We start from the raw sequence: 20691 nt of genomic DNA on the forward strand, positions 1-20691 counted from the left end.
TGTATGAGAATTTGTACCAAGGCCAGGATTCAAACCTTGTGTGTCCTCACTAGGCAGATGAGCTCACTACAAAACACCCTGGCTGACACAATGGCTTTGCACAACTGCATATACTACCCTAGTACATCTCTGTCCTCAATGTAAATTCCAATTCACACTTCAGCCCACTTGGTATTCCCCCTAAACTTGAACAGCATTGCAGAGGCTCTCCAGCTGTATTGGAATAGCACCATAGCATCAGATGAAATGGAGATCCTGCCTGAAACCCAGGCATTGGTGCTTTAATCAAGCGAAACTATGTAGTTCCAGACAGTTTCTGAAATCTCGAACATCTATGACATATGTATGCAAACTGAAGGGATGAATGAAAGTTTGTGCCAAGGTCAAGCAGATCTGCTCACTTGGAACATGTGCAATCCACTATGCCACCCTGCCACAATTGCATTGTATAACTATTCTGACTACCCTAAGTATACCTCCCTCCTCAAAGCAAATTTACACCTCAGTTCACTTGATTTTTCCTGTACTTTTCAACAGCACTGCAGAGGCTCTTCAAGTGTACTGGAATAGCTCCTCTGTAAAAGCCAGGCATATGTACTTTAACCAAATGAAACTATATGATCTGTTTGATGCCGAGGTGCTATTCCAATACAGTTGGCAAGCCTCTGCAATACTGTTCAAGTTCAGTAGGAGTACCAAGTATGCTATGACAAGAAATGGAATTGGGATTGAGGAGTGAGGCATGCTAGGGTTGTTCGTGCAGTTGTGCAAAGCCACTGTGCCAGGGAGGTATAGTGGCACACATTTTCACTTGTCACTTCAGTCTGCATATATACATCACAGATGTGTGAAATCCTCTCTGGAAGCACATAGTTTCATTTGACAACTCATAAACAGGGTATATTTAATGAATTGAAATTGATGAGCAAAGTACCCAGAAAAAATGTAAAGCAAACAATTTTGTGTTAACCTTATATCACGTGTACTTATTTGTTGTTTATAAGTTTCAAAATATATAAATGTGCTCAAGTATATAATAAACTGTCAAAGCTTTACTGACCTATAGAATTCATTTTATATAAGCAGCACACCATGCTGGAACCAGTGGAAAAATGCTCCTGTCAGAGAACAAAAAAAGACAAATATGTTCCTCTTTAAAAGATTCTAACAGAAAAGTGGAGAACTAGCTGCCTTAATCTTCATTCCACATTATTCACCAAAACATTTTTCCACGCAAAACATATTTATGCTTTTCTGTGCTCAAAGAGAGGAGCAGAGAGACAGAGAGAAGAGACTGTGCCAATGGACCAAAGAGAAAAGAGATATTGAGATCAGTGAGAGACAATGACAGTGAAAAAGGAAGAGGAAGAGATGTGGGTAGAGATAGATTCACTGAATGCAAAATAGAGAGGGGACACTGTAAATTAAAAATAGAGATAAGTAAAGGCCATACAAAGGCTTGGGGTGGTCTGGATCGCCACACAGATGAACGTTAACATGGCAGTATAGGAGCAGTCACATTTTAGACCAAAATTTTAAACACATGGGTAAAGTGTAAAAAGTAAGTTGACCCCCCCATCCCCCCAAAAGAAGTTTTCACCTTCTGAGGTATGGTGGAGACAGTGCCACTGGGAAGGAAAGATGAAAGGAAGTAGTGGGAGAGAGACATATATACAAACACTGGCAGTGAGACGGAGATGCTGAGTATGAATGCTCAACCACAAAGAGAGACTGGGTAAAAGGATTTAGAAAGTTCTTTGTTAAGAGTGTGCAGATATGTTTACATGCCAAAATTTTTGATACTACACTGAACTACTCTCTGCGTCTCTAATGTGACATTCTGTTGATGTAGTGTGATAAATTTATATGAAATTGAAGTGATATTTCCCAATGATTTCAGATTTACTGAAAAAGTCAGCACCCAGCAGAATAATAATGGTCTCTTCAGTAGCTCACAAATATGCAAAACTAGATTTGAACACCATCAATGTACGTAAGGCATGTGGTTCACAGAGGCTGTACAACAACAGTAAACTGTGCCTCATGTTGTTTTCCAACGAGCTGGCTCGAAAACTTTCAAAAACAGGTATGTTCTGCAACAGTTTTAATAATGTCTCTTCTACTTATAATAATAATAATAATAATAATAATAATAATAATAATAATAATAATAATAATAATAATCCCCGTGGAGGCCTGGGAAAAGAATAGGCCTCTGGTATGTTCTGCCAGTCGTAAAAGGCGACAAAAAGGACACAACTAAAGAAGCCTCGGACAAGCGCCATCATGGTCAGGGACGACACTTAAACCCTGTACCCACCCACAATGGTAACGACACTGCTAGCCAACCGGAAAATGATTTAAATCCAAATAGAGGTGTTTTGCAGGATATGCTTCCTGCAACCACCCTAGAAGGAAAACAAAGACAGAGGATGAGACGGTCAGATGAAGTTAATTGACACCTCATGTTCTGTTATTACCAAACAACAAACCTAGGAACCAACACAACTGGATACAGATCACAAGTATACACAACATTTATTACCAGATACCCAGAATTAAAATTTTTAACAGAACAACGACTAGCTGATCAGATCCATGTAATAATCAAAAATAACAGGATACCCCAGTCAGAATTAGAAAACATCAAACAACAAGTACAACAAATACTGGAACAAAATAATGTGCAATCAGAAGAAGAAGAAGAAGAAGAAGAAGAAGAAGAAGAAGAAAATACAGTCATGGACTCAAACTTCCCAGAGCAAACAAACAAAAAACAACACGCATCAATTAAAAAATCAGAGGAAAACGAAATCTTAAGACTGCCACCAGAACAAGTACAAATAGAACACAAAGTGACGCACATGTTAGATATAGAAGAAAAATTTCAGCTGACATATGTAGAATACAAAGACACAAATACAGACATTAGACCATTCTTGCATAGACCACCAAATAACCCACAAGTTGAAACAACAATAAAAACTATCAACACAATCATACACAACAAAATAAATGAAAACAACTATGGAAGAGTTACAACTACTGGTTTATATAGGAGCACTCACTACACTAAATATACACACTAGGCAGAGATCAGAACCAACCAACACACAGAAGAAACCCACCAAACCAGCATGGCAACACAGGCTACAGATCAGAATAGAAAAACTAAGAAAAGACATTGGACAGCTAATACAATTTATAAGACATCAAATGTCAGAAAAAAAAAGAAAAAGGTTAGGTAAACTCTCACAACAAGAAGCGATAGAGCAATTAGATGAAAAGAAGCAGAAATTACAAGCATTGGCCAAACGACTTGGAAGATACAAAAAAGTGAAAATAGAAGGAAACAAAACCAAACATTCAACACAAACCAAAAGAAATTTTACCAGACAATAGGTAACACACACATTAAAATAGACAATCCACCAAACATAACAGACATGGAACACTTCTGGAGCAACATACGGTCAAACCCAGTACAACATAACAGGCATGCACGGTGGATAGAAGCAGACACAGACACGTACAAGATGATACCACAAATGTCTGAAATGATAATTTTGCAACATGAAGTCACCAAAGCAATTAATTCTACTCACAATTGGAAAGCCCCTGGAAAAGATAAAATAGCAAATTTCTGGCTACAGAAGTTCACCTCAACACATTCACATCTAACTAAATTATTTAACAGTTACATTGCAGACCCATACACATTCCCTGATACACTTACACATGGAATAACTTATATGAAACCTAAAGATCAAGCAGACACAGCAAACCCAGCTAAATACCTCCCCATAACATGCCTACCAACAATATACAAAATATTAACTTCAGTCATTACACAGAAATTAATGACACATACAACACAGAACTAAATTATAAATGAAGAACAAAAAGGCTGTTGCAAAGGAGCACAAGGATGTAAAGAGCAAATGATAATAGATGCAGAGGTGACATATCAGGCTAAAACTAAACAAAGGTCGCTACACTACGCATACATTGATCACCGAAAAGCTTTTGATAGTGTACCCCACTCATGGTTACTACAAATATTGGAAATATACAAAGTAGATCCTAGATTGATACAGTTCCTAAACATAGTAATGAAAAATTGGGAAACCACACTTAATATCCAAACAAATTCAAATAATATCACATCACAGCCAATACAGATTAAGTGTGGAATATACCAAGAAGAATCATTAAGTCCTTTCTGGTTCTGCCTTGCTCTGAACCCACTATCCAACATGCTAAATAATACAAATTATGGATACAATATTACTGGAACATACCCACACAAAATCACACATTTGCTATACATGGATGATCTAAAACTACTGGCAGCAACAAATCAACAACTCAACCAATTACTAAAGATAACAGAAGTATTCAGCAATTATATAAATATGGCTTTTGGAACAGACAAATGTAAGAAAAATAGCATAGTCAAGGGAAAACACACTAAACAAGAAGATTACATATTGGATAACCACAGCGACTGCATAGAAGCGATGGAAAAAACAGATGCCTATAAATATCCAGGATACAGACAAAAATTAGGAATAGATAATACAAATATTAAAGAAGAACTAAAAGAAAAATATAGACAAAGACTAACAAAAATACTGAAAACAGAATTGACAGCAAGAAACAAAACAAAAGCTATAAATACTTATGCTATACCAATATTGACCTACTCATTTGCAGTAGTGAAATGGTGTAACACAGACCTAGAAGCACTCAATACACTTACACAATCACAATGCCACAAATATAGAATACATCACATACATTCACCAACAGAAAGATTCACATTAAGCAGAAAGGAAGGGGATTTATTGACATAAAAAACCTGCATTATGGGCAGGTAGACAATTTAAGAAAATTCTTTCTAGAACGAGCAGAAACTAGCAAAATACACAAAGTAATCACTCATATAAATACATTGGCTACACCACTGCAATTTCATAACCACTTCTACAACCCTTTAGATCACATAACATCAACAGATATGCAGAAAGTAAATTGGAAAAAGAAAACACTACATGGCAAGCACTCGTATCATCTAACACAGCCACACATCGATCAAGACGCATCCAACACATGGCTAAGAAAAGGCAATGTATACAGTGAGATGGAAGGATTCATGATTGCAATACAGGATCAAAAAATAAACACTAGATATTACAGCAAGCATATTTTTAAAGATCCCAATACCACAACAGATAAATGGAGACTTTGCAAACAACAAATAGAAACAGTAGATCACATCACAAGTGGATGTACAATACTAGCAAATACAGAATACCCCAGAAGACATGACAATGTAGCAAAAATAATACATCATCAACTTGCAATACAACATAAACCAATAAAACAACATGTTCCCACATACAAGTATGCACCACAAAATGAACTGGAGAATGATGAATACAAATTATACTGGAACAGAACCATTATAACAGATAAAACACCACTACATAACAAACCTGACATCACACTCACCAATAAAAAGAAGAAATTAACACAACTAATCGAAATATCCATACCCAATACAACAAATATGCAAAAGAAAACAGGAGAAAAAATTGAAAAATACAGCCAACTGGCTGAGGAAGTCAAGGATATGTGGCATCAGGATAAAGTTGACATTATACTATCAACTACAGGAGTCATACCACACAATATCCACCAGTACATCAATACAATACAGCTACATCCAAACTTATATATACAACTACAGAAATCCGTAATTATTGATACATGTTCAATTACCCAAAAGTTCCTAAATGCAATATAACATATACCGTACAGTTAAAAGGAAGTCACACTTGATCAAGGTCCGTGTCACTTTCCACTTCTGACCAGACATAAAGTCTGAGATCAGAAAGAAATAATAATAATAATAATAATAATAATAATAATAATAATAATAATAATAATAATGCTGCCTGATCTGACCATGAAGATAATATACACTATGTGACCAAAAGTATCCAGACATCTGGTTGAAGATCACTTACAAGTTTGTGGCACCCTCCTCCGGTAATGCTGGAATTCAATATGGTGTTGGCCCCCCCTTAGCCTTGATGACAGCCTCCACTCTCACAGGCATATGTTCAATCAGGTTCTGGAAAGTTTCTTGGGGTATGGCAACCCATTCTTTATGGAGTGCTGCACTCAGGAGAGGTATCGATATTGGTCAGTGAGGCCTGGCATGAAGTTGGGTTTCCGAAATATCCCAAAGGTGTTCTATAGGATTCTGGTTAGGACTCTGTGCTGGCCAGCCAATTACAGGGATGTTATTGTCATGTAACCACTCTGCCATAGGTGGTGCAGTCTGAACAGGTGTTTGTTTGTGTTGAAAAATGCAATTGCCATCCCCGAATCGCTCTTCAACAGTGGGAAGCGAGAAGGTGCTTGAAACATCAGTGTAGGCCTGTGCTGTAATAGTACCATGCATAACAACAAGGGGTGCAAGCCCCTTCCATGAAAAACACGACCACACCATAACACCAATACCTCCAAATTTTACTGTTGGCACTACACACACTGGCAGATGACTTTCACTGGGCATTTGCCATACCCACACCCTGCCATTGGACCGCCACATTGTGTACTGTGATTTATCACTCCTCACAACATTTTTCCACTGTTCAATCATCCAACGTTTATGCTCCTTACATCAAGCAGAGTACTTGCAGTGGACCATACATTTTGGAATTCCTGTGTGATGGTGTGGATAGATGTCTACCTATTACATATTATGACCCTCTTCAACTGTCGGCAGTCCCTGTCAGTCAACAGGCGAGGTCAGCCTGTATGCTTTAGTGCTGTCATGTCCCTTCACGTTTCCACTTCACTATCACATCAGAAACAGTGGACCTAGGGATGTTTAGGAGTGTGGAAATCTCACATACAAATATGTGACACAAATGACACTCAGTCATCTGACCATGTGGAAGTCCGTGAGTTCCACAGTTTTACCCATTCTGCTCTCTCATGATGTCTAATGACTGGGTCGCTGATATGGAGTATGTGGTAGTAGATGTCAGCACAATGCACCTAATACGAAAAATGTATGTTTTTGGCAGTTTCCAGATACTTTTGATCACATAGTGTAAACATCTGAGAAAATTAATAAGACACTGAGCCAAAAATCAGCAGAGATACTGAATTCATTTCACTTTTAGAATTTAGTTTATTCTGATAGCAGACATAATTTATGCTAGTTGTGAATTCAGACGGACAATATGCTTACATTTCAGGAAACGTTCAGCCCCTGTCCTCATAATGGGGTCCATTTTATTGTATCAAAAGATTCGTCTGTGATTTGCTAGGTTTTATAGATAACTTCAGGTATTCACTTTTCCATTCAACATAAAAGTGGTTGACTGTATGAGCACTCTAAGCCGTTGTAAATAAGTCATCATCTGTGAAATACCATCACTTTCTTATGTAACTGTTTCTAATATTTTTGTTGTCTTCAAAATCATCTGTATTTCACTTGCAGCAGGCTGGGATTGCAAGGATGTCTACTGGGGGTTGGAAGATGTTTTTTCAATTGTCAGGAGACATTCAGCTCCCATATTGGGTGTCCTAGGTTCATAGGAGTGATACGGTGAACCTAATATGAATATTGAAAGAAATCAGAGACACAAGAGTGTGAAGGTTATTCAAGAGTGTTTACTGTGAACTTGCGTACAAAAATATAAAGTGTAAAAAATAAAAATAAAAAGAACCTGTAATGTATTAGTGCTTTTGTTGCAGCTAGTTATTCAAACAGGAATACAGTCAAATAATTGGTAAACGGAACAGTTCTTTATCATTCCATTAAACTTGAACCATAACACATATTTAACCTCATCCCAGCCACACAAGCACAGCCTGACATTGTCCTGGTGCCAGTGCAGCAGCTGTGGTGCTCGTCCTTGCAGGATACTTAACACGGCTAATCATGACACACCACACATTTAAGGTGTAATGGAAGATGCAGCACTTGGTTTGATTTAGCAGCCAGCTGGAGCCAAGTGAAGACTTCTAAGTTGTGGCCTGGTGTCCCAGTGATGTGACAGTTGATGAAGTTGCCCAAGAGATGAACCTGGGATCTTTAATTGCAGCACTGCAAAAGGTAATTTGGACTCCAGCAGCCAGGAGCTTGGCAGACTTCTGTTCATCCCTCAGACCATGAGCTGGCTGCAAATGGAGGTGGCTTGATGGAGAGGCAGTCAGGCAATAGTCACAGGTTTGCATCATAGCTGAGATGAGGGAGAGATGTTGTGCATGGTCCTGCTGGGCTGACCATCATATCTACTGGCTGGGGGTTGTATATATGGCCAAAGTGGGATTTTCAATGCAGCAGACAAGCACTGACACATTTTTCAGGGATTTTGACACTTCCTGAAGACTGGTAAGTGCATAAAGAACTGCATTTCAAATGAGGAAATGGCCATTATGTTGATATGCTGCATTGGCTGGATGCAGCTAACATCCTGGGTATGACACTGGCTCCTTGCTTTCACCTGTGTTGTTACATTTCCTCCCTCACAGGAAAAATCCAGCTCACTGCATTCCTGTCTGAACAAGCAGCTGCAACAGAAGCTCTAATATATTACAGGTTTCTTTTCTTTTCTTTTTTTCTCCTGCATAAGTACAGAGTGATTAACTTGAATAACCTTTACACTGTAGTGTGCCTGATTTCTTTCAATATTCACTCTAGGTTTACAATACCACACCTACGAAAGACAAACATGGAGTCTGTACATTCTATTTGCAATATTTTATTTCAACTCTTTCTTTTACGTCTGGTGAGCAAGTGTCATTCCACCTCAAGGGTGGAAGTGGGTATCAGGGTGGTTTCCTAGCAATACAAACTTATTTGTGTTTATCTACTCCTTCTGGTATCAATGGTTCATAGTTCATTTTAACAATTTACATTCTGTCTCTTACAGTTATCGAGCAGAATACACGTACTGTAGGCTATGCCCTTTACTAACTTATGGGGAACAAAATTAACTACATGAATTGAATGACGCATGTGCTGCCCTGTTGTTTGGTGATACTGGCCTACTGTTGCACACTGTCCTATTGTACAATATTTTATATCATAGCTTTTAGGAAAAATTTATCAATAACATTAAGAAATTGATTTAGTCATGTTCTCAAGACACTGGGAGTGGGGAATCTATCCAAACTTCCATGAACTAACTTAATTCTCTTTCTACTCTTTATTAATTCCTCTTATTCCAAGACATTTATCCAAATGCTCTGCTACAAGAGCTGTATGATACCACTGACCCACCTGCAGGTGCTACATCAGCTGCACCTGTGCTGTCGAAATGCCATAATTCTCCTTAATTCTTCCCTGGCCACAGGCACCGTACCTGTCCCATGTATATAAAAATCCCTTTACTTCCACATATCTTCCTAACATTTGATTTATTTTCCTGCAGAGTGGCATCTTTCACTAGATTGGCTCTTGTAGCTGTATCTAATGCTCTCCTGAAACTTGCTTCTCGAGGAATCTGGAGCAGTTCGGTTGATGATCATCTCATTTTTGTGTGGTATCTCAGTGCTTTTACTGTTTTTAGACAATGCTGTAAGATATGTGCGGACAGATAATAAGAATAAAGTCAAAAATGAATTGTTTGATTAATTTTTAAACTCAATAGTGCTGGTTCACAGCTTAACTTATATTACTGAACTTAGTGGTATCTATTACCTATTTCTGTAAGCTAATATTTTCAAGATGATATGTTCCAACATCCCTGATTTATGCTCAATAGCTATGACCTTAAATCCTGTGTGATTTCTATACTCAGTTACTGATATTGGTATGGTGCTCATATAATTCATAATCATCCTAAAAGATTCACTCTATTATTTAAAATTCCTACTAAAAGGAAAGCACTATGGCTGTTCTGACCTATGCCTAAGCTTTTTGGGAACCCAAGATTCCCCATGCTTGAGTCAGGTGTACTCATGGCAATGGTTGGCACGCAGCTCTTTTCATTGCAGTATCCAACGTACTACTGCATATGACTTGATGCACAAAGTGGAGTATCCAGGTAAATTGCACAGGATGCATGTTACAAGAGTTATTGGTTCTGCTTCTGGCTCTTTATCTAATACTCTGACTATCTAATCCTCATATCAAGTGGAAAATAATGAGAGGTACTGCCCAAGGATGAAGGGAAACTCATGAGTGAAGATTAAAATCCAAGCTGTTTTCACAGATATGGCTGCTGTCCATACTGATTCTTCAGCACTCTTGTCTCCCTCTATTCCATCCAATTTCTGTCACCAGAATGTACCAGATCACAAGTGGATCACTACTGGGCAATGGGAGCCATCATGCACTGGTCAGGAGGTGTTCTTTCAAATCCCACCTGGGGCATCTTGGATTTGTATCCTGATGCTGCAGACAAGAGTATGTAGTGGATGACTGTAGCAAAACAATGAAAATAACAATTCTTTAATATTCCATTAATCTCAACAATAACATGTATGTGCCCTCATCCCAGATTGGCCTGGTGTTGTCCCCGTGTCAGCACAGCAGACCCTGCAGCCATCCTCATGGGATGCTTACACAGTGATTGCTGACATGCCGGATGAAGATTCAGTGGCAGTGATCACAACACTTGGCTCCTTCAAGCTACAAAATAGAGCTAAGTGCAGACTTCTAACATGATGGTGCAGTGTGTCAGCAGTGCAACCGTCAATAGTTGAACAGGGAATGAAGGTGGGACAATTGGCAGAAGTGCTGCAGCAGATCCCAGTGGCAGAAAGCTGAGGGGACCTCCCCATTCATGCCTTGGAGCATGACAGAGCTGTCAGGCAGCAGTATTAGGGTTGCAGCCTAATTGTGATGATGGTAGCTGTATCAGAAATACATCCACAACCCCAAGTAAAGACTGATAGAAGGCAAGTTTCATGCATGGCCCCACTGTGATTATCACCTGCTCTGCTAGCAAGGCCAGAGTAGCCTTGCCAGTGTGGCAGAAAACACTGAAACATATTTCAGGCATATTGACTCTTCCTGAAGTCTGTTCAGAGCCTGGAGATCTGCGCCACGAACAAAGAAGTGGCTGGTATGTTGGAATGCTGGCTTTGCTAGCTGCAGCTAACTGCCAGAGATGGAACTGGACCTTTGCTTTGGCCTGTGCCATTCCACGTTCTTATTCTCTTCACCATTTACAAGTGTGCTTCTCTAACATATTCATCTCATATCCTTTATCTATGGCTTAATAATTGAAAATTCAATTTCATATTGTTTGAGATCTTTGGATTTGGTTAGGTTGCTTCTGGTTCATTTTTTATGTTTACCAAAATTTTGATGTTTTGTCTCAAAACTTTTTGCTTTGAGTAGTACTTTCATCCTCTTAGATGTCTCATGTTGGAGTTGCCTGTTTTGGATGATGATGGTCCGCTACTGGAATATATGAAGAACGTGTATTACTGTACTGAGCAGCAAAGATTTACTTACTGCTACATTTTCTATTTCATCTTCTGTATGACTGCATCATAGACTGTATGTGACAACTCATTCCCCTTTCATATTCCAAGACGTGTTCATCCACATAAATGTCCCATTTTATATTTGCATTTTCAAAGGAAGATCAGGAATATTTTTAACTATTAAAATGCATTTTGCAAATTTTTCAACCAGAATAGCCTTTGAGATCCGACTAATTTGTTTTTTTTTTTCGTGCGGTTTGTGTTATCAATGTATCCATTATTTGTGGACATGCTATATTTTCAAGGAAATTACACATTACTGCATTAGCTACCAAAGTCATCTCCATTACACAAGTATTAAATAAGATTAGATAAATTACATATATTATATGTTTGTCCCATAGATCCACAGTGAGGAGATTCTGTCCCAACACCATTAACCAAAAATACACAATACATACTGAAAGAGTTCTAGGTGGCAAGTTCAGCATAAAATTAGTTACCAACATGTTTACTCATTTATAGATGGTGATGATACAGAAAACTTCAGATTTCTGATGTTTATGGGAAAATTCCCAATTTTAAACAATAAAAAATTCTGTACCCCCACATAAGCTGCTGTATATAAATGAATAAGTGTGTTACAATTTTCTACATAATCTAATATGAGCATTAAATATTATAGCAAGAATAATTTGTCATTTTTATACAATAAATATTGGACATAATTCATGTTTTTCTTTCTTTTTCATAAATTAATTATTCTTCTACTAAAGTATTTGTACCATTCTTGGCTTTTACCTCAGGAAGCATCAGATAAATGCAGACAATTTTTTGGTATTGTTATTCATCATTATTATTTTAATTTTATTTTAAAGTCAGATAACCACACGGGTTTTAATAAAAGCAGTTCTATTAATTATCAATTTTGTTAATGACTTAATCTTTATGTATTTATTCAATATTATCCTTTTTGCCAGCTAAATTTTACTTTTAGTAATCTTTTATACTTATTGCAGTATTCTATTTATTGTAACAGTAGACCCTATTGCAACCCCCCTTCTCTGGCCCCCTCCATTTTGCTCTAAAATGCCTACCTTGAAGTGCTATGAGCATGTGCTCATTTTTGCTAATTGGAAAAACAACTCTTCTAATGAACAATTGCTCATAACTTTTAAGGTACGCATGTTAGAGCAAATTCTTACTGGACATTTTTTCTTGTTTTGGTCCATGCTACTACTTCCCAAAATGTGAAAAGCAAAGAGCTTGCAGTAGAAGAGTTTGCTTCACAGTATTTAAGATGAAAAATTCTTCGTAGCTCTTAAGCTATTCATTTTTGACCCTGCATTTACTGAGGCTTTCTAGTATTGTGTACTTTCAACTGTGCGAATTTACCCAGTTAATTATGATACATCCATATTAATCTACCACCATTCACCATAGCAAGTGCCACCACCTAAGTAGTGCACAAAAGGACCTCAGATCACAACATAACTATGTCGTACACAAGAATGGTCCAAAGTAACCAAAATATGGCTTTACTATGAAGCACTCAACTACAATGGAGAACAGACTCCCGTGAATCCACATGTAATACAACACCGTACACTGAAGTGATGCCTTCCACAGGTGACCTCATGCAAAATGGTCACCCAGGCAATAGAGTAGATGCTGTGAGCCTGAAGAGAGATGCATACAACAGGTCCAGAGTGGCGGTAGCCAGTACTGGTGGAGGGGGTGGAATGATATGCCAGCTGGCCACTGGAGCAAAGGGCCATAATGTGAAGGGATACAGGTTCTCCCAAGGGTGGTGGTTCCATGAGGTGCCTGATGACTGCACAAGAGGGGAGGGTGCTGGCATCACCATCTTGATGTCATCATCTACAGGCAGATCCCAGTGTGGTGGCAGCAGGGCTGGACCCACTATCAAGGACAGCTGATGTGATGATGGAGGAGGAGCCAGCAAAGGTGTAGCAGCAGGCTGCAACAACAGAACTGAGCCAAAGACCAACTGGCACCTAGCACCAGGAAGCTAGAACCTCAGGGTGCCACATATGGAAGATACACTCAATGGGACAGTGGTTCATCCACAGCAGGCAATGACAGGCTCAAGACAGAAGGCAGCAGCATGGGTTGTGGCGATGTGGGCTGCACCCATGAACCATAAGCTTCTGGCAGCAAGCAAGGGACCAGTTGATCAATATGGCATGCTACCAGCTCGTTGACCAAATGGACGTCACACAGACAGCACCACTGGCTGCGGACAACAGTTGCCAAAATCCACTTGGGCTGGTGACCAAATATTTGCTACCACACTGGTGATCCCAGCACAAATCAGCAGCACCAACCTGACCATGGCGGGTGTGATGCTGGCTGCAGAAGGTGGATGAGCATGTGTGGCTGCCAACTGTGAAGCAACTCAGACTTAAAATATACAAACTTTGAGCTCAGTCAACATTGATGGACACCGGAGAATGTAATGAAACTGGGAAAACTCACAAGCCATGGCAAAACGGACAATGTTGCATTAATCCCTGGCCAAAAACATCTCTCCTTGCTAATAATTTAATGTGTGAAACTCCCCAGTGACCCTATTGGAGAGGTCTGCTTATTGTTGGGCACACTGCTTACAAGCTGGGACAAAATGGACAATGTTGCATCAATCCCTGGCCAAAAACATGTCTCCTAGCTAATAATTTAGTGTGTGAAACTCCCCAGTGGCTCTCATGGAGGTGGTGTAGAATGTTGCAACATAATGTGGTGAGAATGATTACTCTTGGAGAGAGAGGTCTTCCGCTGATAACTGCAAAACACTATCAAAAACAGAGAGGTGATGACATAAGGAAAAATAGTTGCACAAAGGGTCCCAGCATCTGATCTGGCCAGCCCTCTTGAACAAACCAAACCATCTCACAAAGAACTGGGTCAGTGGCAATTGCATCTGCCATGTGCAAGATCTTAATTGGAAAACCCTCAACCACAGCCTATGTTTCAGTATCAAGATGGAAAAAAGCAATTCTTCACTCCAAAGTCAGGATCAGGATCCAGAGGAAGGTTGGACGTTGCCATGTTTAGATGTGGCTCAAAAAATGGATTTCGTAATTGTATCAAGGCAAGAACAGTGCCCAGTGTTGGAGATGGTGTGTTGCCTTGTCAGACAAGGAAGTTGGAGGGTTAAACAAGGAAACCAAGGGTTCATGGTCAGTAATAAGGTGAAACTTGGAGCCATATAAAAAATAAAAATAAATAAGAAGAAATGTGAAATATCTTTAGAGCATAATTGACAGCAAGAGCCTCTTTTTCCACCTAAGAGTAATGCTGCTGGGCTGTAATGAGTGACTAATAGCAAAAGCAATAGGCTCTGAAAGAGCCATTGGCATACTAGTGAGTAGTGACTGTGCCATGGCCACACTGTGAGGTGTCAGTCGCCAAAACTGTGTGTTTGTCTGGAGAGGACGCAGCTAAACAAGGAGCTGAGATTAGTTTGGATTTCAACATTTGAAAAGTGCATTTGAAATCTGGGCTCCAGCTAAAATGTATATTCTTGCACAACAAGACATGCAACAGGTGGGTCAAGGTGGCCACCTTTGGCAGGAATTTATGGTAGTAGGCTATCTGTCCTACAAAGGCCTGAAGCTGCTGATGGATAAGGGGCAAGGCATATACATGACAACAGAGATGTGGTCTGATAGATGGTGGACCCCACCATCTGAGCCCTCAAACCCAAAATAAACAATGGAAAGTTGAAAAGAAGTGAGATTTTGCAAGGTTACACCATAAGCTCATGGACTGTAAGACAGAAAACAAAGTGTGTAAATTTTGCAATTGAACAGCTGTGACAGAGCCCATGACAATAATATCACACAGATAATTAATGAAACTTGTTGGAAAATAGCACGGGTGCTAGCCACATGAAAAGGAAGGTGCAAGTATTGACAGAGAACAAAAGGAGTATTCAAAACCTGTAGATACACTTCAGACAAATCAGTTTTATAAAAATATTGGAAAACAGATAATATCAACAACAGGTCCTCCTGGCATGGGAGAGGATAAATATAAACAAATGAATGCGCGTTGACAGCATTACTGAAGTTGCCACAGAGGCAAAGCTTCCCCAACAGTTTCCAAACTACAACTGGTGGAGATGACCATTCACTAGCCATAAATGATTGCACCACCCGTAGAGATTGGAGTCTATCAAATTCTGCTTTCACTTTATCTTTCATGGTGACAAGAATAGGACATACATGACAAAAACAGGGCCGAGTTGTGGATTTCAAAGAAATATCAGCAGAAAAAAAATGTAGCACACTCTATACTTTCCAAAACGAAGTCCAAATACTCCTCAAACAGTGTTTCCAGCAGAGAATTCAGCACCTGATGCAAAATAAGAAGGTGAACTGCATCAGTGATAGAAAATCCAAATGTCTGAAATGAATCCATGCCAAACAAGTTCTTACCACCGGCATCAGCAACCACCAAAAATATAATAGGGTGAACCACCAACTTGTAAGAGGCAGATGCCATAAATTGTCCCAACAATACAGTGTTTTGTTCATTATAACTGACTACTTCTGCATTATCAGTATCAATAGCAGTGAGCCTGAATTCACATAGGTTTGAGACTTCAATAATGTCACTGCAGTACCTGTGTCAACCCATAGCTGTTCACTTGGCAAAAAACACTAAACTCGATAAACAATTGGGGAGAAGTCACAAGGATTGAAGTTACACAGTTTATTTCATTTCCATATCCTGAACAACCATCAGTGAATAACACATGGAGTCAATGTGGCCTTTCTTCTGGCAAGCATTTACAAGCAGCCAAGTGTTCAGGGCATGCTGAACATACATGCTGGACAAAACAGAAAGGACAAGACGGAAACATAAAGAACAAGACGGAAACATAAAGGACGAGACGGAAACATAAAGGACGAGACGGACACATAAAGGACGAGACGGACACATAAAGGACGAGACGGACACATAAAGGACGAGACGGACACATAAAGGACGAGACGGACACATAAAGGACGAGACGGACACATAAAGGACGAGACGGACACATAAAGGACGAGACGGACACATAAAGGACGAGACGGACACAGAAGGGACGAGACGGACACAGAAGGGACGAGACGGACACAGAAGGGACGAGACGGACACAGAAGGGACGAGACGGACACAGAAGGGACGAGACGGACACAGAAGGGACGAGACGGACACAGAAGGGACGAGACGGAAACAGAAGGGACGAGACGGAAACAGAAGGGACGAGACGGAAACAGAAGGGACGAGACGGAAACAGAAGGGACGAGACGGAAACAGAAGGGACGAGACGGAAACAGAAGGGACGAGACGGAAACAGAAGGGACGAGACGGAAACAGAAGGGACGAGACGGAAACAGAAGGGACGAGACGGAAACAGAAGGGACGAGACGGAAACAGAAGGGACGAGACGGAAACAGAAGGGACGAGACGGAAACAGAAGGGACGAGACGGAAACAGAAGGGACGAGACGGAAACAGAAGGGACGAGACGGAAACAGAAGGGACGAGACGGAAACAGAAGGGACGAGACGGAAACAGAAGGGACGAGACGGGAACAGAAGGGACGAGACGGGAACAGAAGGGACGAGACGGGAACAGAAGGGACGAGACGGGAACAGAAGGGACGAGACGGGAACAGAAGGGACGAGACGGGAACAGAAGGGACGAGACGGGAACAGAAGGGACGAGACGGGAACAGAAGGGACGAGACGGGAACAGAAGGGACGAGACGGGAACAGAAGGGACGAGACGGGAACAGAAGGGACGAGACGGGAACAGAAGGGACGAGACGGGAACAGAAGGGACGAGACGGGAACAGAAGGGACGAGACGGGAACAGAAGGGACGAGACGGGAACAGAAGGGACGAGACGGGAACAGAAGGGACGAGACGGGAACAGAAGGGACGAGACGGGAACAGAAGGGACGAGACGGGAACAGAAGGGACGAGACGGGAACAGAAGGGACGAGACGGGAACAGAAGGGACGAGACGGGAACAGAAGGGACGAGACGGGAACAGAAGGGACGAGACGGGAACAGAAGGGACGAGACGGGAACAGAAGGGACGAGACGGGAACAGAAGGGACGAGACGGGAACAGAAGGGACGAGACGGGAACAGAAGGGACGAGACGGGAACAGAAGGGACGAGACGGGAACAGAAGGGACGAGACGGGAACAGAAGGGACGAGACGGGAACAGAAGGGACGAGACGGGAACAGAAGGGACGAGACGGGAACAGAAGGGACGAGACGGGAACAGAAGGGACGAGACGGGAACAGAAGGGACGAGACGGGAACAGAAGGGACGAGACGGGAACAGAAGGGACGAGACGGGAACAGAAGGGACGAGACGGGAACAGAAGGGACGAGACGGGAACAGAAGGGACGAGACGGGAACAGAAGGGACGAGACGGGAACAGAAGGGACGAGACGGGAACAGAAGGGACGAGACGGGAACAGAAGGGACGAGACGGGAACAGAAGGGACGAGACGGGAACAGAAGGGACGAGACGGGAACAGAAGGGACGAGACGGGAACAGAAGGGACGAGACGGGAACAGAAGGGACGAGACGGGAACAGAAGGGACGAGACGGGAACAGAAGGGACGAGACGGAAACAGAAGGGACGAGACGGAAACAGAAGGGACGAGACGGAAACAGAAGGGACGAGACGGAAACAGAAGGGACGAGACGGAAACAGAAGGGACGAGACGGAAACAGAAGGGACGAGACGGAAACAGAAGGGACGAGACGGAAACAGAAGGGACGAGACGGAAACAGAAGGGACGAGACGGAAACAGAAGGGACGAGACGGAAACAGAAGGGACGAGACGGAAACAGAAGGGACGAGACGGAAACAGAAGGGACGAGACGGAAACAGAAGGGACGAGACGGAAACAGAAGGGACGAGACGGAAACAGAAGGGACGAGACGGAAACAGAAGGGACGAGACGGAAACAGAAGGGACGAGACGGAAACAGAAGGGACGAGACGGAAACAGAAGGGACGAGACGGAAACAGAAGGGACGAGACGGAAACAGAAGGGACGAGACGGAAACAGAAGGGACGAGACGGAAACAGAAGGGACGAGACGGAAACAGAAGGGACGAGACGGAAACAGAAGGGACGAGACGGAAACAGAAGGGACGAGACGGAAACAGAAGGGACGAGACGGAAACAGAAGGGACGAGACGGAAACAGAAGGGACGAGACGGAAACAGAAGGGACGAGACGGAAACAGAAGGGACGAGACGGAAACAGAAGGGACGAGACGGAAACAGAAGGGACGAGACGGAAACAGAAGGGACGAGACGGAAACAGAAGGGACGAGACGGAAACAGAAGGGACGAGACGGAAACAGAAGGGACGAGACGGAAACAGAAGGGACGAGACGGAAACAGAAGGGACGAGACGGAAACAGAAGGGACGAGACGGAAACAGAAGGGACGAGACGGAAACAGAAGGGACGAGACGGAAACAGAAGGGACGAGACGGAAACAGAAGGGACGAGACGGAAACAGAAGGGACGAGACGGAAACAGAAGGGACGAGACGGAAACAGAAGGGACGAGACGGAAACAGAAGGGACGAGACGGAAACAGAAGGGACGAGACGGAAACAGAAGGGACGAGACGGAAACAGAAGGGACGAGACGGAAACAGAAGGGACGAGACGGAAACAGAAGGGACGAGACGGAAACAGAAGGGACGAGACGGAAACAGAAGGGACGAGACGGAAACAGAAGGGACGAGACGGAAACAGAAGGGACGAGACGGAAACAGAAGGGACGAGACGGAAACAGAAGGGACGAGACGGAAACAGAAGGGACGAGACGGAAACAGAAGGGACGAGACGGAAACAGAAGGGACGAGACGGAAACAGAAGGGACGAGACGGAAACAGAAGGGACGAGACGGAAACAGAAGGGACGAGACGGAAACAGAAGGGACGAGACGGAAACAGAAGGGACGAGACGGAAACAGAAGGGACGAGACGGAAACAGAAGGGACGAGACGGAAACAGAAGGGACGAGACGGAAACAGAAGGGACGAGACGGAAACAGAAGGGACGAGACGGAAACAGAAGGGACGAGACGGAAACAGAAGGGACGAGACGGAAACAGAAGGGACGAGACGGAAACAGAAGGGACGAGACGGAAACAGAAGGGACGAGACGGAAACAGAAGGGACGAGACGGAAACAGAAGGGACGAGACGGAAACAGAAGGGACGAGACGGAAACAGAAGGGACGAGACGGAAACAGAAGGGACGAGACGGAAACAGAAGGGACGAGACGGAAACAGAAGGGACGAGACGGAAACAGAAGGGACGAGACGGAAACAGAAGGGACGAGACGGAAACAGAAGGGACGAGACGGAAACAGAAGGGACGAGACGGAAACAGAAGGGACGAGACGGAAACAGAAGGGACGAGACGGAAACAGAAGGGACGAGACGGAAACAGAAGGGACGAGACGGAAACAGAAGGGACGAGACGGAAACAGAAGGGACGAGACGGAAACAGAAGGGACGAGACGGAAACAGAAGGGACGAGACGGAAACAGAAGGGACGAGACGGAAACAGAAGGGACGAGACGGAAACAGAAGGGACGAGACGGAAACAGAAGGGACGAGACGGAAACAGAAGGGACGAGACGGAAACAGAAGGGACGAGACGGAAACAGAAGGGACGAGACGGAAACAGAAGGGACGAGACGGAAACAGAAGGGACGAGACGGAAACAGAAGGGACGAGACGGAAACAGAAGGGACGAGACGGAAACAGAAGGGACGAGACGGAAACAGAAGGGACGAGACGGAAACAGAAGGGACGAGACGGAAACAGAAGGGACGAGACGGAAACAGAAGGGACGAGACGGAAACAGAAGGGACGAGACGGAAACAGAAGGGACGAGACGGAAACAGAAGGGACGAGACGGAAACAGAAGGGACGAGACGGAAACAGAAGGGACGAGACGGAAACAGAAGGGACGAGACGGAAACAGAAGGGACGAGACGGAAACAGAAGGGACGAGACGGAAACAGAAGGGACGAGACGGAAACAGAAGGGACGAGACGGAAACAGAAGGGACGAGACGGAAACAGAAGGGACGAGACGGAAACAGAAGGGACGAGACGGAAACAGAAGGGACGAGACGGAAACAGAAGGGACGAGACGGAAA

At 42.7% G+C, this 20691-nt stretch overlaps 1 protein-coding gene across 1 annotated transcript in view; it reads left to right on the forward strand.

Moving 5' to 3' along the window:
- Positions 1 to 20691, forward strand: part of LOC126354302 (retinol dehydrogenase 14-like) — a 72219-nt gene that overhangs the window by 25428 nt on the left and 26100 nt on the right. Inside the window, exon 4 of the mRNA XM_050003856.1 lies at positions 1901 to 2086. Within this exon, the coding sequence (XP_049859813.1) occupies positions 1901 to 2086 (186 nt within the window). The remainder of the gene's footprint in view (positions 1 to 1900; positions 2087 to 20691) is intronic.

This window comes from Schistocerca gregaria, chromosome 3 (genome assembly GCF_023897955.1).
Source record: "Schistocerca gregaria isolate iqSchGreg1 chromosome 3, iqSchGreg1.2, whole genome shotgun sequence".
NCBI classification, from domain to species: domain Eukaryota; kingdom Metazoa; phylum Arthropoda; class Insecta; order Orthoptera; family Acrididae; genus Schistocerca; species Schistocerca gregaria.